Here is a 27853-nt window from a genome sequence, read left to right on the forward strand (position 1 = left end):
CCCAAAAGAATACAAATCGTTCTACCATAAAGACACATGTACATGTATGTTCACTGCAGCTCTATTCACAATCGTAAAGACATGGAATCAACCTAAATGCCCATCACCTAAATGCCCATCAGACGGGATGAAGAAAATATGGTACGTACACACCATGGAATACTATGCAGCCATAAAAAAGAAAGAGATCATGTCCTTTGCAGCAACATGGATGGAGCTGGAGACCTTTATCTTAAGTGAACTAATGCGGAAGAGAAAACCAAATACTACATGTTCTGACTTATAAGTGGGAGCTAAACATTGAGAACACATGGACACGAAGAAGAGAACAAGACACCGGGACCGACTTGAGGGTAGAGGGTGGGAGGAGGGAGAGGATCAGAAAAAGTACCTGTCAAGTACTATGCTTACTATCTGGGTGACAAAATAATTTGTACACCAAACCCACCTGACAAGCAATTTACCTATAAATCAAACATGTGCATGTACCCCTGAACCTAAAAGTAAAAAAAAAAAAAAAAAAAAAAGTTTACCATCTACGAAGGGTGTGGCAGATACGCAATGGTAACAATAGCTGACATTTAGAGAGTGGTTCTTACATGCAACTAACCACTTCGTATATGTAATAACTCACAAAATCCCCACACCAACTCTGAGAAAAATACTATTATTTCCACAGAGCAGGAACTTCCACAGAAAGGTTAAAATAACTTGACTAAACCTGCCAAGTTCGTAAGCGGCAGCCAGAATCTAAACCTAGATAGTCCGGTCCCGGGGATAGGTTCTTAACCACAAAGGCATTTTCTAAAATTGTTAAAAGTACAGAAGCACAGGAAAGAGACATTTTGGCCAGAATAAGGGTTAAGGGAAGGTTTCATGGATGAAGTGGCATTCGCTCTGGGTCTTGAAGGTCAACAGATGGAGAGGGCTCCTGGGGAGGAAGGACTCTAACGGGGAAGGAACAGCCTGACAAAGAGGCACTTTGGGTACCAGCCAGTTGACCACAGCAAGATCTGGTCCGGAGCGCGCGGGAGGAAGTTGGGAAGGGACGCCGCGCCCAGATCCCGAGGTCCTTCAGCACCAGGACCTCTGCAAGGAACCGGGGAGGAACATCTCAAACTATTAATAGAAGAGCTACAAAAAGGAATTCGTGGGCACCCCTCCCTGTTGGAAGGTCTTTCCCTGCCAGAGACCAAGGCTGGCAGCACAGCTACACTTCCCTCAAGGGGAAACAGCCGACCAAAGTGGTCAAGGTCGCCCGCACGGGCTCCGGAGCTGTACGTCCTGGCAGAACACTCGCGTCCTGAGCACAGACGCTGCGTATTTGGCTGCTAGCCCGTGCCCGCCAGGCCGGGCCTGGCAGGGCCAACACCTGCTCGGCGTGAACAGGAAGACCTGTCCTCGGGAACTCCCTCCGGACACTTCCCCGTATCCTCCTGGTCCTCGAAGGTCGTAGAGGCGTCCTCTCCGGGACACCCGCCGCGCGCTCAGCTCCTCCCCTCAGCCGGGAGACCGAAGGAATAACAGCCTCTGCGATAGGAGCACGCTCTACCAATCAACCGTAGTCTCCGCCCACGCTTCAGCCGGAGTAAATTGCATTGGTTACATCATTCTCGGCCGCCGATAAGATTGTTTTCTTGGATTGGCTAATAGCGTTCCTTCCCGCCTGGCTCTTCTTCGTCACAAGCTGACGATTGGTTAATCGCGTTGCCAAGCTCTGGACGCGGCTCGACCATTGGAGGCCGCGGGCCCGCCCCCGTCAGCTAGGTGAAGGTGAGAGTCTCCTCCAGTCGCAGCGGCCAGACCTGACCGGCGAGCTCTGGGCGCGGGGTGAAACCGTTCGATTCCTGCTCTCTCGATATGGCGCCTCCGTCAGTCTTTGCCGAGGTTCCGCAGGCCCAGCCTGTCCTGGTCTTCAAGCTCACTGCCGACTTCCGAGAGGATCCGGACCCCCGCAAGGTCAACCTGGGAGTGGGAGGTAAGGATGCAGTGCTCTGGAGTGTGAGCAGCTCGGGGAGTGGAGCGGACCCACCCCAGGTCGTGGACACTGTGGGAGAAGCCGAGGCCCAGTGTGGCGCTGCTTGAAGAGGGCGGCGCCGGAGAGGAGGCTGGATCCACGAAGGCTTCCTAAAACCTGCCCATTTTACAGATCCGGGTGTGGAGTCCCTGGAAAGGGGTGATGTGTCCGAGGCCGCACAAACCAGATGTAGCAGCCAAGAAACAAACTCAGTCTTTCTGATTACCCATTTTGCGTTCTTTATACTACAGCCTCATAAGAAATGGGGCTGCCGGAGCTTGTAGAGAGAGGGAGAAAAATAGGAAGCCTGATAGGCTTAGGGTTCTGGTTGCTGGGAAATGGGTAAAGGAGAACTTTTAACGCTAGGAAGCTCTGTTCTGGGTCGGTAAATATTTGAGTGACCACCGAGTGTCAACCAACTACCTTATTAAGCTTTGTGGGGGGAGACTGAGGTTTGATTTTTGCCCTTAAGGATTTAAAAATCTGCTGATGTTGCACATGTCTTGAGACAGGTTAATGCTGCCCCCGGAGGGTCTGGGGAAATGGTTCTGGCCCTCACAGATGTGGTAGGAATGGGTAGAGATGGTGGAAAGGAGTGAAGTATGGATAGTAGAAGCTTACTTTCCACACATCCTGTCTTCATTTCTTGATTCAAATGATTCTCATCTGTACCTTGGACAGCTAAGAGCATGAGCCTCAGTTTCCCCATCTGCCACGAAGAAGATTTGTATTGGAGTGCCTCTCAAATTTTTTACCCCTCACCCTCTCTGATGAATTTGTTATTCTTCTCACTGTCATTTGGATGTTTGAAGCCCCACAGACACTTACTTTCTCCGTTTGGATTTTGCCACATGCAAAGCCAGAGGGATGAAAATGGGTAGGATAAAGCCTTATGCTAGGGAATAGACTTAGAATAAAAGGACTAGAAATTGTGGAAAGAGAAGGTGGAATCATTTTGTAGCAGAGTGTGATATGAAGGACGCTCAGAATCAGGTTTCTCATAGATGATGTTTTGTCTGTGCATAGGATTTGTTTAAAAAAAAAAAAAAAAAAAAAGTCGGCCGGGCGCAGTGGCTCAGGCCTGTAATCCCAGCACTTTGGGAGACCGAGACCGCCGGATCACGAGGTCAGGAGATGAGACGATCCTGGCTAACACGGTGAAACCCTGTCTGTACTAAAAATACAAAAATTAGCTGGACGTGGTGGTGGGCGCCTGTAGTCCCAGGTACTCGGGAGGCTGAGGCAGGAGACTTGCTTAAATCCAGGAGACGGAGGTTGCAGTGAGTCGAGATTGCGCCTGGGTGACACAGTGAGACTCAAAAAAAAAAAAAAAAAAAAAAAAAAACAGTCTTCCCTAAGGAGTATGGGGAGGGGTAAGGAAAAATCCATTGAAAAGTGATGGGTTGTTGAAGCTGGTAATTTGTTGAAGCTGGGTGGTGGGTACATGGGCATACGTTATATTATTCTCTCAGCTTTTGTATAGGTTTGAAATTTTTCATCATAAACCTTTTAAAATAAGTCAGTACTACATAGTTTAGCCAACTGAGGGAAAATGATGTTTTTAGCAGGCAACAGAGTGGGAGAAATGTTGAAAGATTGCCTCAAATTGAATTTGAGTGGACACCATTTGGTCTCTTAATTTAAATCCAGTCCAAAACCTACAAGTATTTCTTTGCAGCCAAATATATACAAAGAACTAGTATTACTGTCAGTGTAAATACATCTTTTTAAAACGTCAAATTTGGCCAGGCGCGGTGGCTCACGCCCGTATTCCCAGCACTTTGGGAGGCCAAGGCAAGTGGATCACCTGAGGTCAGGAGTTCAAGACCAGCCTGGCTAACATGGTAAAACCCCGTCTTTACTAAAAATACAAAAATTAGCCGGACGTGGTGGTGCACACTGGTAGTCACAGCTCGGGAGGCTGAAGCAGGAGAATCGCTTGAACCTGGGAGGTGGAGGTTGCAGTGAGCCAAGATCATATCAATTGCACTCCAGCCTGGGTGACAGAGTGAGACTCCATCTCAAGAAAGAAAAAAAAAGAAAAAATCACATCAGATTTATTTTCTTAATTCAGTTTACCTTTGAACTATCTTACAGGGTTTCTGTGAGGATTAAGTGCATTTAAAGTGTTTAGAGCTGTATCTGGCACATAAGTAGGGTTTATATAAGTGTTAGCTATTACTGTTATTGTTGTTCTGGCATTTCTTTGAGTGATTCTCATAAAATATATTGAATAAAAATTTTCAGTTCAAGAACTGCAAAATGAATGAATTTATGACGTTAGTTTGGAAATAAACTGCTCATGCAGAGAAAAAGCACCCCGACAGCACAGGCCAGAAGCGATGGACTCAGGATTGGAGTCATTGGCTCAGACGGCCACCCCAGCTGTGATGGTGCCTTTGTCCTGTTTTCCAGGAACTCCAGCTCCTTACCATGAGCAAATGATTTATGCATGTAATCTCATTTAATGCTCACAACTCTGGAGGGTGGTTTATTACTATTACTGTTTAGAGGCAAGGAAGCCAAAGACTGGAGAGGTGAAGCAATTTGCCCCAGGTCATTTGACCACTGGGCAGTAGAGCTGGGAATCCAGGCCAGGTCTCTCAGACCTCAGAGTCTCTGCCCGCACCTCTATTTCAGGTATCTCCAGGTGGTGGCCAGTACACTGTATTGGGAAGAGCCAGGAGACCTAGGTACAGGCCCAGCACCGTGGTCCAGCAATGTGACCTTGGAAGGGTTATTTAACATCCCTGGGGCTCAGTCTGTTAAATGAGGAGCCAAGACTGAATGACCTTCTCTGAAATTCTACTCTTAAGATTCTACTCTACTAAAAGTCTACTCCACAATTCACTAGCACATTCTGTGACTATAGTGTAGGATAATAATTTTACTGGCCTCATCAGTTGTCTGAGGGTTAAATGAATACTTATGTGTGAAATGTGATATGTAAATGAAAAGTGTTACACATAAATGTTATTTTTGATTATCAGTGTGACCCGTCTTTTTGTGGATAGCAGGTGTTTGGATAAGGATCTAATTACAGTAGAATAAAAGGCCTCCTTCCAGCTTTTATATGTCCTAGCCTTATTTATACACATCCCCAATTATACCCCTTGTGAAGAAAATGTAATTAAAAATTGACCTTAGGGAAGATACTTTTTTTCCCCCAAGTTAAGATAAAACCGAATGGAGGTTATCTAGTTAATATACCAGTGATTGTTGACACGTTTAGAATAAACTGCAACTGTAATCTCAAGTCAGTTTCTACTTGGAGCTAGTTTCCCCAGAGTTGTTCGTCTTGCTGTGATGATTTAAATAATTTCCTTATAGGTAAACAGAGGAGAGTATCACATTTTCCACTGCTAAGCGCAGTGCTAAGTTGATCATTTTAGTGCTTCTCAAAGCTTCAGACTGGAGTGGCTTTAAGGACATGGGAGATGGATCCAACCTGGTACAACCTGTAGCAAGAAGTTTCTTCAAAGACTCCAGTCCATTTTTTCATGTGAGCCTAGCTTTCTTTTGGCCCAGATATACTCTGCTAGCTTTAATATTTCCTGTTTTCAACATGGTTTCCTAGCATCTTCAAATAAAATAGTTGGAAATATATATTTTATCAGGTGTTTCTGAGTACCCCGGCCTTCTCCCTAGAATCCTAATTGGGCTTTTGAGTGGGGATGGATGAGGGAAGTGGAGATCTTAGGAGGAAGATGTGGGTGATGGTTTGATCATTTAAATCTCCGTCTTCTTTCTTCCTTTCCTTCTTGCAAAGCAAGACTGCTGGGCCCACATAGGCCCATCTGTAGACTTTGTGAGTCCCCTAAAAGGGCTTGTACCCAAGAAGAAGACCAGTGGGGCATGGAGCTGGGGAGCATACTGATAAAAAGGCCCTGACATGGTCCCAGGGGTCTGCTTGCTTCAGGCTTTCTCTAGACATCTCTTGCTTTTAAAAAAGCACATGGATCCATGAACTGACAGCCTAGCTCTTGTTATCTCTGTGATCCTGGGCAAATCATTTGACTTTTCTGGCCACAGTGGCCAGATCCTTAAAATAGACATCACAGTATCTATTTTGTGGGTTGCTATACAAATTAGATGAGAGTAAAGAAATGTATTTAGCGCAGTATGTTGTATGTACAAAGTAGTAAATCCGTGTTATTATTCTGCCCTCAGGTTCTATCAGTGTCTTTCTCCGTGTCCCATACCTCATCTCTGAATGTCAGGCCTATAGTGGACACATCCTACAGCTCCCTCAAATTCAGCGTGTTCAAAGCACAATTCATCATTTCTACCTTCCCCTTGATCTTTTCTTTTATCTTCCCCTTGTGTTCTAGAGCTTGGTCCACCCCGCCACCACCACCCACTCATTATCCAGACGTGAGGGAGACCTTGGAGTCAACAGCAGTCCTTTCCCCAGTCCCCTGTCTGTCTTTTCTACCTCAAATCTATTTCCAGTGGCACTCCTTTTCTTTATCCCTGCTGCCATTGCATGAATTCAAGGCCTCATTATTTCCCTTCTGGAATATTGCGATAGCTTTCTACTGCTTCTACTTCTAGTGACTCACCCTTCTTAACTACTGTCTCTGTCCTTCTCTCCGGTTTATTTTCTGTGGTGTCACTCAAATGATCCCGTTAAAATGTGCAACTGTTCATGTCACTCTCTTGCTTAAATGCTTTCAGTGGTTACCCATTGATACTGAAGTTCCTTAAAAGAGACTCCAGGATTCTTTTAGCCACTCCTTAATAATAATAAGCTAATAATTAATAATAAACTAATCCTTAATGGATTCCATGTCAGAGTCATGAAAATGCAGATCCTCAAAGACCTCATGCTCCCCAGGCCTCTGGGGCCTTACACAGGTGTGCCCTCTGGCATGCCCTTCTTCCCTTGTTTACCTTTTAAATTGTAATTCATCTTTCATTCTTCATCCTCTGCAAAATCTTCTTTGACTCCTCAAAGTAGAATTAAAGGTTCTATCTATGCTCTGTGTTTCTTGGAGGGCAGACGGGATCTTACTGTATCAATCTCTGTAGCTTCTACTAGCCAGTGCCTGGCTCATGGTGAGACTTAGTATTTGTTATGTGAATGGGTGAATGAAAGAGTGAATGAGAAACTCAAGGATCCAACAAATAGGGATAAAAATTCTTGGGGAGAGCAGGAATAGTGGTTGCTGATAATGCCTGACCTCACTGCTCCAGTCACCCAAGAGGAATCTGGTTCTGCTTCACTAGGGCAGTTAGGAGAGGCATTGGGAACAAATCTAGAACTCAGCCTGGGAAAAACTGGGCAATGGAGAATTGGCCAGTTTTTTTTAGTCACGGTATAGACGCAATGCCTCTCCAACCATCCCTAACCCAAGTAGTAGGAATTTTAGAGTTTCACAAAATATTCAGTAGTGGTAAGAACAGCAGTATTCCAGTTTTCTCTTTCTCTTTCATATTTTATTTATCTGTAACACATTATTTAGAGTGACATATTATCATAAATGTAAACATATAGCCTAATAATGTTATGGAATAGATATAACACCCAGACACAGAACTAAAACATAACAGAACTGGTTTTTTATAAACACCCCAAATTTTTGTGCATCTAAATAGTATCCTTTGTAGGTAGCTCAAATATACTTTTCTTGTTCCAAGATTTCTGGAAACCCCTTTTAGACTGGCTGTCAAGGCATGTAGGACCCATACAAGAGATCATTTTTTAAAATAATTGTTCTCTGTGAGTTTTACTCAGTTGATTCACCCACACTCTTCAATGGAGATGATGCAAATGCTGTTCCCAAAAAATAATTAACTTTGAAAGGGCAAAGATTTGGCACTATCGAGGATATTCAAAATAATGAGATATGGCCTCTAAAAACAATTCCAAAAGAAGTTTCAAGAATATTTTGAACAATGGTAGCATTATGATCATAGATAGGTTGATGTGCTTTAGGGACAACTCTTACTTGGAAGTAGTTATTTTGGTACATCTTTAGAGAAACCAGACCAAATCCCAGCTGGCGAAGGAAGCTTTTTGAACTTGTTGAGAAGTTTGGTGGACTAAGGGGTATACTATGAATGGTATGAGAGTATTGTGAGTTGGGCCAGGCATGGTGGCTCACGCCTGTAATCTCAGCACTTTGGAAGTCCGAGACAGGAGGACCGCTTGAGCCCAGGAGTTTGAGACCAGCCTGGGCAACAATGTGAGGCCCTGTTTCTATGAAAAATTGAAAAAAAAAATTAGCTGGTCATGGTGGTGAATGACTTTGGTCTCAGCTACATGGAATGCTGAGGCAAGAGAATTGCTTGAGCCCAGGGGGTTGAAGCTGCAGTGAGCTGTGTTCGTGCCACTGCACTCTCGCCAGGGCAACAGGTGAGACCCTGTCTCAAAAAAAGAGAAAAATATTGTGAGTTAGATTCACTAGAGCCGGAAGGTAGACTATGAGTGGTATGAGAATATTATTTGATTCTCCTACCCAGAGGCATTTGGTCAGTGGCTCTCAGTCCGTAGCCCTGCCCACATTTCTATTACTAGCTTGAAATGTTTCTCAGATTTGCAGATGACACATTCCTGGAGGGTATAGTTAGCTGATAGAAGACATTCAAAGCGATCTTATAAAGTCTTTTATTTACTGTATATCCTGTGACCTAATAAATTAACATTCAGATATTTTTCCTAAGAAAACACTCAGGAATATGCATAAATATGAGCATTTATCACAATGTTTATAATAGCAAATAATTTAAAGCAACACAGTTAATACATTACATATAAAAAGAAATATTATTTATCCTCTAAAATGATGTTGTAAATGGCTCATATGTATGAAAAATACCCAATTGCATTCATAATAAGAGAAATGCAAATTAAAACTACTTGACATATTATATTGGCAAAAATTCACTCAGTGCATAAGGCTATGTGGAAGCAAACACCCTTAAACAGTGCTGGTGGGAATGTAAACTGATATAATTCCTGTATCAATTTGGACAATTTGGAAATATTTGTCAAAACTACAAAAACACATACTTCTTAGCCCACTCTTTTGTTTTCCACCTGGCATCTTACAGATATATTTGCATACATGTGAGATGACGTATGTACTACAGGGTTGTTCACCGAAGTATTGTTTTAATAGCCAAAGATTGTAAACAATTCAAATGTCCAACAAGAGACTGACAAAGTAAAATATGGTACATTCATCAGTTAAGCAACTGTAAAAAAGAACAAGGACGCTATGTGCAAATGTAAAACAATCTTCAAGTGGAAAAAGCAAGGAACACAAAACAATGTGTAGTATGCCGTATGCTACCTTTTGTTTAAAAGGGCCTGTGTAAGAAGCTGTGTTTGCTTGTGTAAGCATAGGGAAATGCTGGAAGGATATTTAAGAAACTAACAGTTGTTACTTGGGAGGGATTTTATAACTAGGTAGATAGAGGATAAGAATGGGATGGAGACATGCAAACATGTCACCTATTAGAAGAATAGTTAATGAGGAAGAAAAATTCATAATATATATTTAAATGGAAAAAAGCATGTTGAAATTCTATGTACAGTATGATCCATATTTTATAAAACAATATGGCCATCGAAAATAAAGCTTAGAAGGTTGTACACCAAAATTTTCATACTCCTTGTCTCTGAGTACTGGGATTATATGTTATGTTAGTTCTCAACACTGCTATAAAGAACTACCTGAGACTGGGTAATTTATAAAGAAAAGAGGTTTAATGGACTCATGGTTCCACAGGCTATGTAAGAAACATGGTTGGGAGGCCTCAGGAAACTTACAATCATGGAGGAGGGGTGAAGGGCAAGCAAGCACCTTCACATGGCGGAGCAGGAGAGAGAGCAAAGCGGGAGGTGCTGCACACTTTTAAACAACCAGACGTAGTGAGAACTCACTCGGTGTCACAAGAAAGCAAGGGAGAAATCTGCCCCCATGGTCCATCAACACTGGGGATTATAATTGAACATGAGATTTGGGTGGGGACACAGAGCCAAACTATATCATTCCACTCCTGACGCCTACCAAATCTCATTTCCTTCTCACGTTTCAAAACACAATCACACGTTAATTATGTTTATTTTTTACCTTCTGGGCTTTTCCCAATTTTCTGCAATCAATGTGTTGTTCAGTAAACAATAACAACAACCCTAAAATTAAAAAAAAAAAAAATTTTTTTTTAAAGTCAGGGATTAATGTTGGGCAGAAATCAAGAAAATAAAAATCAGAATCAGTCTTAAAATTTTGTTTCCATTTCAAAATCACTTGCGTAAGTGTAGGCTTATTCAGGACCTAAACATTCAAGCAGAGAGGCAAACGACCCCTGCCAGGAGTCCTACTTGGAGAGATTATTGACGTGGGTGCAAGGCTAAAGCAACTGCCCTGTAAAGCTCTAATCCTAACATAATCATAGAATAGTGTAGGGAAAGAAATTGGTGATGGATAACTCAGAGTGACTTAAAAATACTTTCAGAGGAAGAGGAAATACTTAGAGGTTTGCTGTAGAGCAAGATTAAATATTGTGAAACAGATCAATTTAGATCAATGAAAGGGTGAGGCAGATGAAGTGGGATGAAATTGGAAGGGTAAACACTGGCTGAGGTCAAAATACAGAGAGGATAAAGATGTGTTTAAGTGGGTCCTTGGGTGATTGTGTCACCTGTTGTTGAAATCCTCAGGGCATTTGCTTATCATTCGTCTTATTTCTGCTCTTCTAGGACAGGAGGAGTGGTGGGCCTTCTTCCACTCCTTCTCCATGTTTGTGTTAAAGGTGCCAAGTTCATGTGGAAGTAGCACCTAGGCTTTTTCTGGAAGTCTTTTGGGAAGATGCAGAAGGAAGAAGACTGCTGGGCCAATGGCCTAGAGACCTCAATGCAATAGCGATATTGACATGACATTTGCAAGATGCTTTTTACTTTGCAGAGTGCTTTTCTATGTACTATCTTATGTGACCAGGCTCTGTGATGTCCCAGTTTTATTTCAGCATTCTACTTTTTGGAGGTCACATAGTTAAGAGCTGTAAGTTCCACAAGGATGGGAACCACATCTGCCCTTATGTTTGCCCAACACCTACCCCAGTGCTTGGTTCAAATTAGGTACTCAGTAAGTGAACGAACTTTTCTCCCAATTTCCTTCACTGTTCTGTTTTGACTGGAAGGTGGTGGGATTCTCCCAGTTCACAGTTACAAACTCTTACGTTGGATACAGCCTGAGCCTCCTCTGTGTATAACCCTTTTCCATTCTCCAGCGTATCGCACGGATGACTGCCATCCCTGGGTTTTGCCAGTAGTGAAGAAAGTGGAGCAGAAGATTGCTAATGACCATAGCCTAAACCACGAGTATCTGCCAATCTTGGGCCTGGCCGAGTTCCGGAGCTGTGCTTCTCGTCTTGCCCTTGGGGATGACAGCCCAGCTCTCAAGGAGAAGCGGGTAAGTTTTGGGTGAGAATGTATTTTCACTTTAGAAACTGAAAGTCATCCTGTTCTTACAGTTGCTGACTTCCCCTCACTCCACTAGAGGTCCTGCCATTCTAAGAGCCTTGCTGTTTTCTAGACTTACTGGGCCTTGCCATGACTAAGAACCTTTGCCTGGCCCTTCCCTCCACTTGGAATGCCCTCCCTTACTTCTCTAGCTCTCCAGTTCCCACCTCTGAGTCCTTCAAGAGCTGATCAGGGGTCACTTCCACACTGAGTCCTTAGGTATTTTAGGCAGAGCTTGTTGTTTAAGCTCTCTAAGTTATCACAGGACTTTGTTCACAGCTTGGGAATAACAGTACTTAACTGTGCTTACTATAGTGGACAATTTTATAAGTCTTCATCTCCCACAAGACCCTAACTTTCCCCAGAGCAGGGATCATTGCTTACTTATTTACCTTGCAGATTTTCAGCATTTGGCTCTTATCCGGGTACCTCAGATTACAGAGGTTTGGATTCATTCATTCCTTCAGTCATTAGATGCCCACTACTAGAGCCAGGCATCATTCTAGATGCTGGAGCACAGCAGTGACTCAAACATACAGAATCCCCTGCCTTTGCTTTCAGTTTTGGGGAGAGGAACAGACTATAAATGTAATCTTATTGACTGTATCAATAAGAAAATGATGTAGTATACTAAAGATGATAAATGCTATAAAAATAGAGCAGGAGGAGGCATGTTAGGAATTCTGGGAGTGGATACAGTTTTAACTAGGGTGGTTATGATAGAAATAGAAATGACATTTGAGCCAAAACTAAAGATGAGACATAAATGAAAGAATGAATGAATAAGAAAACCAGCAGTAATCATTTCTTCCCTTAGATTTTTCTTCTCTAGATTCAGCATTTCCAGATCCTTTACCCATTTTGTGGAGACCTATTTTCTAGACTCCTCACTGCCTTGTACTACTTTTCCACTTTTAGATCTTAGGATCCAGACAGAAATGTTCATTTTTCATCCCCAGCATAGTACTGTTTCAGCTTTGAGATTACTGAGCATTGTAGAAAGGAGGGCTCGTGGGCCATAACTCATTGTCACATCATGACATCCCACTCTTGCTTTGATTGCCTGTAGGAGACTTGGGGCTTTTGCTGTGGCTCACATCTTTTCACCACTTGCCGAGACCAGCTCGGACGGGGAGACCCAAACCCAGCGGCGCTAGAGGAATTAAAGACACACACACACAAATATAGAGATGTGAAGTGGGAAATCAGGGGTCTCACAGCCTTCAGAGCTGAGAGCCTCAAACAGAGATTTACCCACTTATTTATTGACAGCAAGCCAGTGATAAGCATTGTTTTTATAGATTATAGATTAACTGAAAGTATTCCTTATGGGAAACAAAGGGATGGGCCGAAATAAAGGGATGGGTTTGGCTAGTTATCTGGAGCAGGAGCAAGTCCTTAAGGCACAGATCGAGCTTGCTATTGTTAGTGGTTTAAGAACGCCTTTAAGCAGTTTTCCACCCTGGGTGGGCCAGGTGTTCCTTGCCCTCATTCTGGGAAACCCACAATCTTCCAGCGTGGGGGTTATGGCCATCATGAACATGTCACCGTGCTGCAGAGATTTTGTTTATGGCCAGTTTTAGGGCCAGTTTATGGCCAGATTTTGGGGGGCCTGTTCCCAACAACCACTGTCTTCTTTCTTCATCTAGTTCAGTACATGCTTATGTAGTACCATGTGCCAGATGCCGTGAGAGATGCTGGGGCCACCCAGATGAATGCAGCATGGCTGTGGCCACAGGCAGCTCCTGTTTGCTCTCCTAGTCCTTACAGTGAAGTCATAGTATTGACAAATTGTTATCTCAGACAAGGGTTCTAGAATCCAGCAATCATATGCTGACATGTCTAGCAGTGGCCTGCTCTGTCTAGCTTCATACCAAGTCTTCCTGGATTTCCCTTGTTCTGGATACTCCTGTTTACCCAGATCCAGTTGCCTGGCTCCTTGTGAAATCTGTACTTATTTCCTTTGATGTTATGATTTTCCTTTATAACAAGCACATTCTTAGGCTGTAGGACAATTTGCCAAAAATCAGTTCGCAGAATGACCAAATTGCTATGTTACTGATTCACCAAAAACTTGTTTCTGTTAATTGCTGATATTTAGAGCAACTTGTGTTTCACTGAAGCCATCCAGTATTTAATATAGTTTTAGGGAGTGATAACTTCTTGAGAATTTGATATTTCAAGTGTCATATATATCATGGATGTCAAGGATTAGTTAATGTGGAGTCAGTTTATCTCTTCTAAGCACATTTTTAATGTATTCTGACTTTTTCAAAAAATGAATTGGCTTTCTGTAGTGGGAGAGAAAGGGTGGAGTTAAAAGTTGGGCACAGGAAGTGAAAAATTATGCCTGGAAATGTTTCCACTGGTATCTATGCATTTGTCATGTTTCCAGAAGTTAAAACCATGTTCAAGGGAAGTCTTGCTCATATGCTTAGGAAGTATTAGCACTCCAGAGTGTCTTAGGTATCTGAAATGTGAAGTCATATATGAAATTGACATTCAACTTAGCTGGATGACAAACCTATAAAAAATAAATGCACATTTGTGTTGTATCATCTTGGTAGCAATTTGCATAAAGAATTCAGGTAAGCCACAATGTAGGGGCAAAACTTTTAAAGTAATAGCAAGGGATGAGTGCTCAGTAAAGATCACTGTAAAGAACAGAGAAGTTAGCCCACCAAATCTGACATACACTGAGCATTTTCACCCCAGTGCACTGCCTTCGCTCCTCTCTGTAATGTACAGCTGTGTTTACTTCTGCATCCCCTTGAGTGTCAACTTTGCTTATGTTTCATATTTCAGATAATATTCTTTCACAGATGCTCACACCTATAAATACAAACAGAACATTGGTGCATAATAGTGCTGATAATTGGTATCATTGCCTTGTTCCTGGCTTAAATGGGGTTTCTGCTAAACGATTTATTGTTTTTAAGCTGACTTATGGGTTGAATGAATTTTTTTCAGTCATTTTCAGGGAGTATCCACTGTTTCCTATTTTACTAAGCATTTATCTCAGGAATAGCCAAGCTTTTCTTATCTGTTGTGATGATCATTTGGGTTTTCTCTATCTAGCAGCATGACAGGCTTTATGTCTCTTATAATCCATTCATGGGATGACTCTCAATCAAGGGGGTAACTTGAATGTACTGCTGGATTAATACTGTTCATTAGTGTTTACTTGGGAAGTTAGTATCAAGGTACGAGCTAGGTCTCTCATTCTACTTTTTTCCCTTTTGTTGTCTTTTAGCATCAATGTTATGTTAGGTTCTTAAAAAGATTTAGGAAGCTTTTCTTCTCTAAGAAGAGTTTTAAAACCTTTTTATTGGCCGGTGCGGTGGCTCACACCTGTAATCCCAGCACTTTGGGAGGCTGAGGCAGGCGGATCACCAGGTCAGGAGTTCGAGACCAGCCTGACCAACATGGTGAAACCCCATCTCTACTAAAAATACAAAAATTAGCCAGTTGTGGTGGCGTGCGCCTGTAATCCCAGCTACTCAGGAGGCTGAGGCAGGAGAATCACTTGAATCCAGGAGGCAGAGGTTGCAGTAAGCCGAGATCGCACCTCTACACTCCAGCCTGAGCAACAGAGCAAGACTCTCTCAAAAAACAAAAGGCAACAACAAAAAAACCTTTTTATTATGGAAAATTTCAAATCCATATGAAAGTAGAGAAAACAGTATGAAGAATGAATCCCTGCTAGTATGAGGAATGTATCCTTCACCTAGGTTCGACAATTATCTGTATAGGGTCAATCTTGTATATTTCCCTCTACCCCACTCCCTGCCTCCCTGCCTCCCTGCCCTCCACCAAAGCTGGATTATTTAATAGTAAATCCCAGACATCTAAATAGATGTTTTAAATTGTTGTAAAATTTTATGACTAATACATGAATACGTTCATCTTATTTTTAAAAAAACGACTTACAGATTAGGCCAAAGTCCCTTTCAACCACTACATCCTTGGACCCCTCTCCAGAGGTTGCCACTGTTAGAAGATTGGTGTGTGTCCCTCCTTGTATTATTTATTTATTTGAGACAGAGTCTCGCCGTGTTGCCCAGGCTGGAGGGCAGTGGTGCGATCTTGGCTCACTGCAACCTCTACCTCCCAGGTTCAAATGATTCTCGTGCGTCAGCCTCCCGAGTACGTGGGATTACAGGTGTGTGCTACCATGCCTGGCTAATTTTTTTGTATTTTTAGCAGCGGCAGGGTTTCACCGTGTTGGCCAGGCTGGATCTCAAACTCCTGGGCTCAAGTGATCCACCTGCCTTGGCCTCCCAAAGTATTGGGATTACAGGCGTGAGCCACTGCGTCTGGCTAGATATACTTTTTCATGTGATCTTTTTCTTCCTTTCTCTTCAATCCTTTAGACAAATTGGGCAACGTGGTTTATGACATTTTTCTGCTGACTTATGCTGAAACCTAATTAGAATTTTGAAGAGGCAAAGTCAAAGATCTATAGGCAGAGAACTACATCATTAGAATGTAGTGACTTGGTCTAGAATGGAAAACCTGGATTTGTGCTGAGCTGTGCCACTCACAGCTGTGTATCCTTTGGGAAAACACATCTCTGAATCAGTTCCTCATGTGTCAGGGGATATAGACTTGACTTTTGAGGGCATGTGGGCATTGAATGTACGTGAAAGCATTTTGTAAATGATAAAATATAGGAATAGGAAACCAAACACCACATGTTCTCACTTATAAGTGGGAGCTGAACAATGAGAACACGTGGACACAGGGAGGGGAACATCACACACCAGGGCCTGTCAGTGGTTGGTTGGCAAGGGGAGGGAGAGCATTAGGACAAATACCTAATGCATGTGGGGCTTAAAACCTAGATGATGGGTTGATGGGTGCAACAAACCACCATGACACATGTATACCTATGTAACGAACCTGCACATTCTGCACATGTATCCCAGAACTTAAAGTAAAATAAATAAAGATAAAATATGACTTTTATTGTTGCCTATATTAGGTCACTTTAAGATGAGAGGAAGCTGGCCAGGCGCAGTGGCTCACACCTGTAATCCCAGCAGTTTGAGGGGCCAAGGCAGGTGGATCACAAGGTCAGGAGTTCGAGACCAGCCTGGCCAAAATGATGAAACCCCATCTCCACTAAATATACAAAAAATTAGCCAGACGTGGTGGCGGGCACCTGTAGTCCCAGCTACTCAGAAGGTTGAGGCAGGAGAATCACTTGAACCTGGGAGGTGGAGGTTGCAGTGAGCCGAGATCATGCCACTGCACTCCAGCCTGGGCAACAGAATGAGACTCTGTCTCAAAAAGAAAAAAAAAAAAAAGAGAGAGGAAGCCAAGGAGAGGAAAGTAGTCTTCGTGCATCACCTCTGTTTTGTTAGAATGTACTTCTAAGGATTAATAAGCCTGAATTCTAGAGATGAGGAGTAGTACAGATTGATGTCAATGACAAGTTAGGAACACTGTTTTAGAGGCTTATGCTAGAGGGTAAGTTTGATCTTAGGATGGGTGCTGAAGAGATGGGTTTGCCTTCCAAGGCATGTGCACGCGTGCACACGTGCGCACACACACACACCCCCACACACACACATACACACTGTGGCCTTGGTGTGTCCTCTACCTCTGTGTTCAGAAAGGAAGCTTCTTCTAGTGTCAGACCTCCTGGGTTGAAGACTGGCACTCCTGCTCAGTAGCTGGTAACTTTGAGCAAGTTTCTTCACCTCTCTCAGCCTCAGTTTCCTCAGTTGTAGACATGGGCAAATCATAGTACCTTTTTTATGTGGTTGTTGTAAGGTTTTGATGAGATAATATGATTAAAAGGCTTAGCACAGAACAGGCACAGAGTAAGTACTCATTATTACCTTATTTTTGTAAATATTATCTAACCTCACCATTATCAGCCTGTGACCTATTTCTTCTCTTTCAGGTAGGAGGTGTGCAGTCTCTGGGGGGAACGGGTGCACTTCGAATTGGAGCTGATTTCTTAGCGCGCTGGTACAATGGAACAAACAACAAGAACACACCCGTCTATGTGTCCTCACCAACCTGGGGTGAGTTTTTCAGTTGAAGTGAGAGGAAAAACAGAAACCAGAGAGAATTATCCTCATGACTCTCCCTGGTTACACAGAAAATGTAATCCAGCCCTGGAACAACTTACCGTTGGGAATGGTTTGAACAGTGGGTTATGGCAGTGCATGAGAAACCTGCTGCTCAAAATCAAGTTAAGAATACTCTTTCTCAAGACTCTTGGTAGACTTGTATCTACCAAGGCTATGTTGAAACTCCCCAGAGGAGGCATAGAATGTAGATGCAGGAAATATCATTGTAGTAGAATATAAGTCTGGCATTAATGTGACTGGTTGAACTTGTTCTTGGTTACAGTCATTCCTCTACATCTTAACCCCCAACCTGGATGATGCCCAGTGAACATTGAGCCTGGGAGGGCCCTGGAAGCTGACTTGCATCCTTTCCACTCATGCCTCCTAGTGTTTGTAAAAGTGCTTAACTTTTTACTCCTTTGCATGCAGAGAATCACAATGCTGTATTTTCCGCTGCTGGTTTTAAAGACATTCGGTCCTATCGCTACTGGGATGCAGAGAAGAGAGGACTGGACCTCCAGGGCTTCCTGAATGATCTGGAGGTGGGTGATTTAGAGGAAAAAGTAGAGAATCGCATGGTGTCAGGAATAGCAGGCAAAGTCTTTGGACCAGTTGCTAAGTGAAGGGGTCTGAGACACCTTCCCCACACCAGATGGTTTCTGACATAGCACGTAAGAGAGAAGGCACAAAAAGAGACATGAAAGAGTGACAAGAATATGATTGCCCTTTGCCCTACATCACTGACTGATCTGCTGCTGTCTCCCAGTATTCCCGTCAGTGTCAGAGCTGACATAGCTTCCTTCTCCTCAGAACGCTCCTGAATTCTCCATCATTGTCCTCCACGCCTGTGCACACAACCCAACTGGGACCGACCCAACTCCGGAGCAGTGGAAGCAGATTGCTTCTGTCATGAAGGTAACTGCCTCTTCTGAGCATCTCTTAAAAAATAGTATGTTTTCTTATTTAATGTATTCAGAAGTAATACCTGTTTGCTGTTTGCTGAGGAATTAGGAAAATGGGAAAAGTCCAAAGAAAAAATAAGTATTAACTGTAAATTTTGTTACCTAAAGAAAGACACTGTTAATGTTTTGGTAGATAGAATGTCAGACTGTGTGTGTGTGTGTGTGTGTGCCAGCGCGCGCGCGTGTGTCTAGTTTTATATATATATGTTTTACAAAGATGAGATCATTTTGTCCGTACTGTTTTTTGCAACACAATTTATTTTTCATTTTCACTTCTTTATATACATGTCATTGAATATTTTGCAGCATCATTTTTCATAGCTATATTATATTCCTTTCATGGATGTGTCATATGAGGGATGGGGTAAATCATCTGATGAATATTTAGGTTTACTTCAGATTACTTGATCTGATGAACAATTATGTAACAAAACTTCCTCTTATGATTTCTTTCGTGTAACTTTCTAGGTGGGAATTCCTAGCTGAAACTGTGTCTATTCTTTGTTAACGAGTCTGTAGAATACTTACTGAGGAACTGCTGTGTATTGGGGACTGTGGGAATACAGTATTGAACGGAGCAGATGCAGTCCCTACCCTCAAAGACAGACAGCCTGTTTGGGGAGATGGACGAGTACTAAGGCAGCTGTGATACTGTGAAATAGCTGTGTTGATGGTGTTATATGGGGGTATATAGTGCAGACTTTGGGTAGTGAATATGTGGGAGTTGGGGGGGTTGGTGGCAGGAACCTTCCTGGAAGAAGTGGTTTCCATGTTGAGTCCTGTAGGATGGGGAGGAGTTAAGAAGGCATCAGCAGACAGGCGTTGACAGGGAAGGGATGTACTCTGCAGAGGGCAGAGCATAGTCAGAAGCCCCAGGCAGAGATCATGGGGAATGTGAGAGATGAGGCTAGAGTGAATAGGGGCGGGCTCTGTGCTGAGGCTTAGACTTTATTCTCAGGGCAGTGGGGAACCACTGAAATCTTGGATGTCGGGGAGTGACATGATCTTAAGGTGACCCTGATGTCACAGCGGGGAATGGATCAGAGAGAGGCAAGACTAAACAGGCTGTGGGAGCAGTTAGGAGACCATTGCCATAGCCCAGGTAGGAGTTGATGGTGACCTGGATGAAGTAGATAGCAGTGGGGACACTGAGATGCAAAAGGATTTGGGAGCTCTGAAGAGACAGGACTGATAGGACTTGGGGAGTGCCAGGATGGGGGGGCATGAGCTGCAGAGGAGTCATCGTGGACTAGGAGTCCAGATACCCCCCAGTCCCGCCTAATCAAGATACACCTAAGAGATGGGAATCAAAGTACAACCAAAGGCTTGGACAGTTCTGGGGAGGGAAGCAGTGTCCACTCAGAGAGCCCAGCTGTAGAAGCAGGTTCCCTGTGGCGAGCTCTTTGAGGAGATGAGTGACAAGAATGGAGGCTACTCTGTTCCCTTCCTCTTGAGTACCTAGTAGAATAGCCTCGAGGTTTTGAGGAGCCCTGGGGATACTAAGCCTACACTTGACTAAGGCTCTCACGCCAGAAATTCACGGAGGAGAATCCACCAACGTAGGACACTGCCTCCTCGCATCAGAAGTAAGCCCTGTTTATCTAAGCTGAATTGGGACATTCTAGGACAATGTACTTTTAAAAAGTTTACGGATTGGCCGGGCGCGGTGGCTCAAGCCTGTAATCCCAGCACTTTGGGAGGCCGAGACGGGCGGATCACGAGGTCAGGAGATCGAGACCATCCTGGCTAACACGGTGAAACCCCGTCTCTACTAAAAAAAATACAAAAAATTAGCCGGGCGAGGTGGCAGGCACCTGTAGTCCCAGCTACTCCGGAGGCTGAGGTGAGAGAATGGCGTAAACCCGGGAGGCGGAGCTTGCAGTGAGCTGAGATCCGGCCACTGCACTCCAGCCTGGGCGACAGAGCGAGACTCCGTCTCAAAAAAAAAAAAAAAAAAGTTTACGGAAAAGGTGGCACTTGCTGGTTGTAGAGAGAAACGGATGTAAAGTGGTGTTTGGGTGCATATAGTCAAGAAATAGGAGAAATGGACAGCGTTTGAAATTCCCTCCAGGCATCAGCTGGGGAAGGAAGGCTGGTATCTGAGGTTGGTGCCAGAAGGATTTCCTGCCTTGACTCACTTTCCTTCCCCGCAGCACCGGTTTCTGTTCCCCTTCTTTGACTCAGCCTATCAGGGCTTTGCATCTGGAAACCTAGAGAGAGATGCCTGGGCCATTCGCTATTTTGTGTCTGAAGGCTTCGAGTTCTTCTGTGCCCAGTCCTTCTCCAAGAACTTCGGGCTCTACAGTGAGTGCTCTCCCGAGGAGTTACAGCCCCATCTCCCTGCATCACTCCTCACTTCGGCAGCCACAGCTGATAGTGTTCCCTCTCTTTAGATGAGAGAGTCGGGAATCTGACTGTGGTTGGAAAAGAACCTGAGAGCATCCTGCGAGTCCTTTCCCAGATGGAGAAGATTGTGCGGATTACTTGGTCCAATCCCCCCGCCCAGGGAGCACGAATCGTGGCCGACACCCTCTCTAACCCTGAGCTCTTTGAGGAATGGTAAGGGGCTCCCAGTTTGGTGGGCCAGGGGGTGCAGAGTGCAGAGTAGTAATTGTCCCAGTACATTTAACTGGGTCTCTTCCTTTCATTTTGGCAGAAGCAGGATCAAATTACTTTAACTTCTTTGACTCTCAGATATTTGTAAAATGGGCTGATACCTACCTCACATGTGCATAACACAACACCTGGAAGAGAGGAGGGGGCACTTGGTGAATGGTAGTTTTCCCCAATTTCCCCTCCACCCAGTCTTCCTCCCCATAAAGTTAGAAAACCCAGGAAGGCATTCCCAACAGAATAGAATACCCAGCATCTAGGCAGTTTAACAGTTTGGGAGCTCTTGGTTTTTGTCTGTAATTTACCTACACTTTATCTTATTTTAGAACAGTAGTTTTATATAGTAGCTACGTCTGCAATCTCTATTTAATAAGTCCTGATGAAACATATTACCCTATTAATATCTATAGCAGCACCTCAGTGAAGCCTGAGTTGAAACCTGAGTGTATTATGGCCAGTATACCCAAGACCAGCACTAGACTCGCTAGGAAATGTAGTCCCTTCTTTCTTCCCCCTAAGTCTCTCTCTCTCTGGTATGTTCATCTACCCATCCAGACATCCACATGCCATAATAGGCAGGTTGTGATCCCATTGTCGGCTGTCATTTATATTACGATTTTTAAACCTGTGTGTTTTCGGGTACCATCTTTCCTGTCTGGATTGGTATTTATGTCGCTGCCCATGCTTCAGGAAAGGTAATGTGAAGACAATGGCTGACCGGATTCTGACCATGAGATCTGAACTCAGGGCACGACTAGAAGCCCTCAAAACCCCTGGGACCTGGAACCACATCACTGATCAAATTGGCATGTTCAGCTTCACCGGGTTGAACCGTAAGTGGCCCCCACCACCTCCAGCACATGTGTGCATGTAGACACACAACATTCCTTTCAGTCACTGGCCTTGAGCTCACCTTCACGGCCTTTGCCTAATTGGGTAGCCATTGCTTTGGACCAAGACAAGTTAGGTTTTCTTACGGTGTCCCATGGTCTTGTAAACTCTTTGGGTCTCAGAAGAGTATTGTGGTCTGCCCTGCTGACCCACAGCCAAGATATTTCCATTTTTGTGGGCTGGGAAGTGGCTTAGAGCCAGCCGGTAGGTAACAGGATTGGTAGCTGGGAGCCTTAATTTATGAAAGGTTCTTATAAATGCTCAGGTACATTTTGGGTTTGCCTTAATCCTGAATATAAATATGTATGATTATTCAGAGACCTGATTTCTTAACAGATCTTTCCTATTTCTAGGTATTATCCTCAAAAAGGGGTTACAAATTTATCTCTGCATTTCATAAACAAGAACCTAGATTGGGCTGGGCGCAGTGGCTCACACCTGTAATCCCAGCACTTTGGGAGGCCGAGGCAGGCAGATCACGAGTTCGGGAGATCGAGACCATCCTGGCTAACACGGTGAAACCCCGTCTCTACTAAAAGTACAAAAAAATTAGCTGGGCATGGTAGCAGGCGCCTGTAGTCCCAGCTACTCGGGAGGCTGAGGCAGGAGAATGGCGTGAACCCGGGAGGCGGAGCTTGCAGTGAGCTGACACCACGCCACTGCACTCTAGCCTGGGCAACAGAGCGAGACTGTGTCTCAAAACAAAACAAAAAAAAGAACCTAGATTGGTGGTTGGAATTAAAAGCTGATTGCAAATCTAGTAGGTGGTCATGCGTGATCTTGGTCGGTTGTCAGTAGGGCACATCTGCCATCTGCAGTCCCATCTGATGACAGAAGAGGCATTTCTTCTTTTTTTTTTTTTGAGATGGAGTCTTGCTCTGTTACCCAGGCTGGAGTACAGTGGTGTGATCTCAACTCACTGCAACCTCCGCCTCCCGAATTCAGGTGATTCTCCTGCGTCAGCCTCCCAAGTAGCTGAGATTACAGGCGTCATTTCTTTAGTAATTCCCACAGTGCAGATGTGGCCACTCACCTGTGTGTCCCAGTGACTCTAGGGAGGGATGTGTGGCTGGCACCCACAGCAGAGGCCGTGGGGAGGTATTTAACTGGGGCCATCACAGTGTCAGCGTGAAGTGCTCTCAGAAAAATCCAAAGGAAATAAATATAAATGAAAGTTAATAGAGCTTGTATTGTGGACCCCTCAAAATACTTTGGGGTAAAATGAAGCTACCTAAGAAAGTAAAGAAATAGCTCAGTTAGCTGTAGATGTCCTCTTGACTGTGGAATGGAGAATTAATTCACTCACAATTGTAAAAATATTACAAGTAACAGAAATATTAATAATCTTTAGTAGTAATAGTCTAAAAGCTCACAATATGGGAATGTCTCCCTGTAAAATATCCATATCTTCCCATTATCCACAGGAGGAAATTAGTTTTATTAATATTATGAATTGGGAAAATCATGAGAATAGAACTGTGCTTATAACACAAAAGTTGTATTTTTAGCGCTTGACATCATTTGCCCTTACTAAAAACAGGGGTTTTGTTTTCCTCCCAACTTTTTTTTTTCTTTTTGAGACAGAGTCTTGCTCTGTTGCTCAGGCTGGAGTGCAGTGGCACGATCTTGGCTCACTGCAACCTCCACCTCCTAGATTCAAGCGATTCTCCTGCCTCAGCCTCTCAAGTAGCTGGGACTACAGGCATGAGCCACCATACCTGGCTAATTTTTGTATTTTTAGTAGAGACAGGGTTTCACCATGTTGACCAGGCTGGTCTCAAACTCCTGACCTCAAAGTGATCCACCTGCCCCGCCTCCCAAAGTTCTGGGATTATAGGCATGAGCCACCATGCCTGGCCTTTTTTTTTTTTTTTTTGAGACAGGGTCTCACTCTGTCACCCAAGGTAGAGTGCAGTGGTGCAATCTCGAGTCATTGCAACTTCTGCCCCCTGGGCTCAGGTGATCCTTCCACCTCAGCCTCCAAGTGGCTGGGACCACAGGCGTGGACCACCATGCCCGTCTAATTTTTTTGTAGAAATGGGGTTTCACCATATTGCTTAGGCTGATCTCAAACTCCTGAGCTCAAGTGATCTACCTGCCTTGGTCTTCCAAGGTGCTGGGATTATAAGCGTGAGCTACTGCACCTGGCCGGAAAAGTTTTAAACACATAGAAAAGTTGGAGGAATTGTACAGTGAACTCCCATACACTTGCCATCTAGTTTCTACAATTCTCACATTACAATACTTCCTTTGTTATCTTTTTTCTGTCAGAATGGGGCTTTTAACCTGGAGTCCCTGGATGTACTTTTAGGAGAACTGTGAAGCCCCTGAACTGATGTTTAAAAAATTGTGTGTGTGTATTTTGGCCCTACTTTAGGGAAAGAGTCCATAACTTTTACTGGCTTCTCAAACTCTGACACTCCCTTCTCTGAAAAAGTAGAAAGGCCTCATTTTTACTAAAACAAAACCAAAAACCAGCTTAGGAGCCGTTTAATCACTGCCTCAGGGCACAGGTTTTTAGAAACAGTGGTGCACCCGGGGCTGTGTTAGCTTGAGGCTCTATCCCCTTGGGTGACCAGTTCACACAGGTAAACCATTTCTGAAGCTTGCTTTGTTTGTTTGTTTGGAGGGGTCAAGGGAAAACTTACCCTTTGCCCTCTGAAAGTTGGCTGGAAATCAGCTGACAAAAGGCAGATTAATAGGAGAAAAGGCATACACATTTATTTATTTATTTATTTTTGAGACAGAGTCTCACTGTTGCCCAGGCTGGAGGGCAGTGGCACTATCATGGCTTACTGTAGCCTTGACCTCCCAGGCCCAAGCATCCACCCACCTCAGCCTTTGTAGTACCTGGGACCACAGGCGTGTGCCCCCCCCGCCCGGCTAATCCTTAAGATTTTTTGTAGAGACGGGGGTCTCCTTATGATGCCCAGGCTGGTCTTCAACTCCTGGGCTCGAGCAATCCTCTCTCCTTGGCCTCCCAAAGTACTTGGATTACAGGCATGAGCCACTGTGCCTGGCCAGCATGCAAATTTATTAACTTGCACAGGTATCTTACAAAATAAAACTAAAATAAATGGCCAGAAGATTGATGCTTTTATACCATCTTGGGGTTACAGAAAGAATGGGAGCTTGGAGCTTGGCAAAACAGGTTCTCTTGGCAGACAAAACAGGTTCTCTTGGCAGACAGAAGAGAAGGCCTGGTTAGCAAAGGTGGTCTTGTTATATTATGTAGATAAGTCACAGGTAGCAGCCCTTGGAGAAAATAGCTGGTAAAGGTCTATTTCTTTTAGACCTTTAAAGGCATCAGACTCAGTTAATTTCCCCTAGATCTGGACAAGAGAGGTCCTCAGAGAAAGTCTAGCTGCAGCCATGCAGATGTTCTCTACAGATACAGATCTCTCTCACAAAAGACAGCTTTGCAGGGCTACTTGTGTATGTAGGCCCTCTGAACAGCCATCTCAAAATATGTCAAAGTATCTTTTGGGGTGAACTGTTTTGGTTTCCTTCAAGGAGCCCTGAGTCCAGGGTCCAGAGTTTTTACTTCCATAGAGAGGCAGTGTAGCATCACAGTGTACAGCCTGGACTTAAAATCCTGCCTGAAAATTCCACATCCACCACTGACCGGCTGTGCGACCTTGGAAGGCCATTTAACGTCTTTAAGGCCTATCTGTAAGACGGGCACGATAAAGTTATTATCAGGATGAACTAAGATGCAGTGCTTAGAACACTGCCTGGCACATAAGTGTTTGCTCCTCTGATTATGAAGATTTTATTATTATTCCATTTCCTCAGGTTGGTGGTATCTTAAAAGTACTAATTACTTAAGCAATAATTCACTAATTTTTTTTTTTTTTAATTTTTTGAGACAGAGTCTCACTCTGTCACCCAGGCTGGAGTGCAGGGGTGTGATCTCGGCTCACTGCAACTTTCTCCTCTTGGATTTCAAGCAATTCTCCTGCCTCAGCCTCCTGAGTGGCTGGGACCATAGGCACGTGTCACCACGCCCAGCTAACTTTTGTATTTTTAGTAGACACTGGGTCTCAGCATGTTGGCCTAGCTGGTCTCGAACTTCTGACCTCAGGTGATCCACCTACCTTGGCCTCCCGAAGTGCTGGGATCGCAGGCGTGAGCCACTGTGCTCAGCCAAATTCACTAAAATTCTATCAATGGATTTGCCACTAGCAAAACTGCTCTAGAGACTGTTGTATAAAGGAAGCACGGTAGTCTGTTCTTACTCATATGTGATACATTTCTGCAAACATGGAAAAACTCTGCTGCATCTGCGAGAGAGCTGAGAAATGAACAGAAGTCTGATGGTGCCAGGTCAGAGAGGTCTGTGTCATTTCTCAGCTCATTGGTTAATTCACACAGGATTGATCAGGTACCTCATGCCTGGGGCCTTGTCCAATGTATTGTAAATATGAAATGTCAAAGGGAGGCTGCTGCGGGTGCTCAGTGTTAAGTCCAGGTTAGGGAAGAACTAAAGGAAGCACTTCATAGCCAGCGTTTCATAACGCTGTCCACCTGATGGTTGTTTTTAGTTGATAGGGGTGTCCTGGTGGATGTAAATGTATAAGGCTTGGTTGGAAGGCAATCCCAGATTAAAATTCCCATCAGTAGTAGCCATATTGAATTTTCTGGGGCTTCAAAGGTGAACTAGTAAGAGTACTTTCCAGAATCTAGTGATTATATTTTTGTGTTTGTCAGTTGGTCAAAATAGCACCTTTTGTTTTGCTTCTCTCTGTTAAGGGGAAAGAAGGAAAGCTCTAATTGTCATACAATTGCTGAGCCTCCACTGCTTTAAGGATCCCCTCTGCTCTGATTATATCTCCTTTTGGTTTTCAACAGCCAAGCAGGTTGAGTATCTGATCAATGAAAAGCACATCTACCTGCTGCCAAGTGGTCGAATCAACGTGAGTGGCTTAACCACCAAAAATCTAGATTATGTGGCCACCTCCATCCATGAAGCCATCACCAAAATCCAGTGAAGAAACACCACCCATCCAGTACCACCAAAGTAGTTCTCTGTCATGCGTGTTCCCTGCCTGCACAAACCTACATGTACATATCATGGATTAGAGACACTTGCAGGACTGAAAGGCTGCTCTGGTGAGGCGGCCTCTGTTTAAACCGTCCCCATGTGAAGAGAACATCCCTTGAGACGAATTTGGAGACTGGGATTAGAGCCTTGGGAGGTCAAAGCAAATTAAAATTTTTATTTAAGAATAAAAGAGTACTTTGATCACGAGACATAGGTATCTTGTCCCCCTGGCTAAAAGGCAGGAGTGTTGCATGTGACAACCACGTGCTTCTGTGTGGTGTTTGACTCTGTACAAAGTCTAGTCCCAAAGATCAAGTTGTCTGAAGGAGCCAAAGTGTGAATGTGGGTGTCAGCTGTGGCATTAAACTCATCATCTCAACCCGGAGTGTCTGGTCCCTGCTCTTTCTGCATGGTTGTGTCCCTAGTCCTAAGCTTTGGTTCTTTAGGGCGACTGTGTTAAGAAGGATATTTAATCATGACACACACATATTTAACTGAAACAGAAGTTTGACCAAACAGTATTCACTCGTGATGTGTGTAGTGCGTTCTATTTTTGAGCCATTCTACTGTGTTCTACTTCACCTAAAAAAGTAAAATAAAAATGTTGATCAAGACCCATGGAGTTGATTTTGTGACCATTAATAAGTTGTGACCCCCCAGTTTAAAATGAATGCTTTTGAGGGTTTTACTAGTGGCTAAAGGAATAGCTTCCTTCAGTGAACTCACCATGTAACTTCCTGGCGATTTTGCGGGCTTGTCATTTGGAGGCCA

General features: G+C 43.9%; 1 protein-coding gene across 1 annotated transcript; it reads left to right on the forward strand.

Annotated features, from left to right (window-relative positions):
* Positions 1 to 1591: 1591 nt before the first annotated feature.
* Positions 1592 to 27696, forward strand: GOT1 (glutamic-oxaloacetic transaminase 1). The gene is made up of 9 exons (XM_023206387.2): positions 1592 to 1978; positions 11258 to 11439; positions 17401 to 17524; positions 18002 to 18114; positions 18383 to 18487; positions 20688 to 20838; positions 20928 to 21093; positions 21838 to 21980; positions 26890 to 27696. The coding sequence occupies exons 1-9, from the start codon at positions 1861 to 1863 to the stop codon at positions 27027 to 27029; spliced, it is 1242 nt and encodes a 413-aa protein (XP_023062155.1). The 5' UTR covers positions 1592 to 1860; the 3' UTR covers positions 27030 to 27696.
* Positions 27697 to 27853: the final 157 nt, after the last annotated feature.

Source organism: Piliocolobus tephrosceles, chromosome 9 (assembly GCF_002776525.5).
Source record: "Piliocolobus tephrosceles isolate RC106 chromosome 9, ASM277652v3, whole genome shotgun sequence".
Lineage (NCBI taxonomy): Eukaryota > Metazoa > Chordata > Mammalia > Primates > Cercopithecidae > Piliocolobus > Piliocolobus tephrosceles.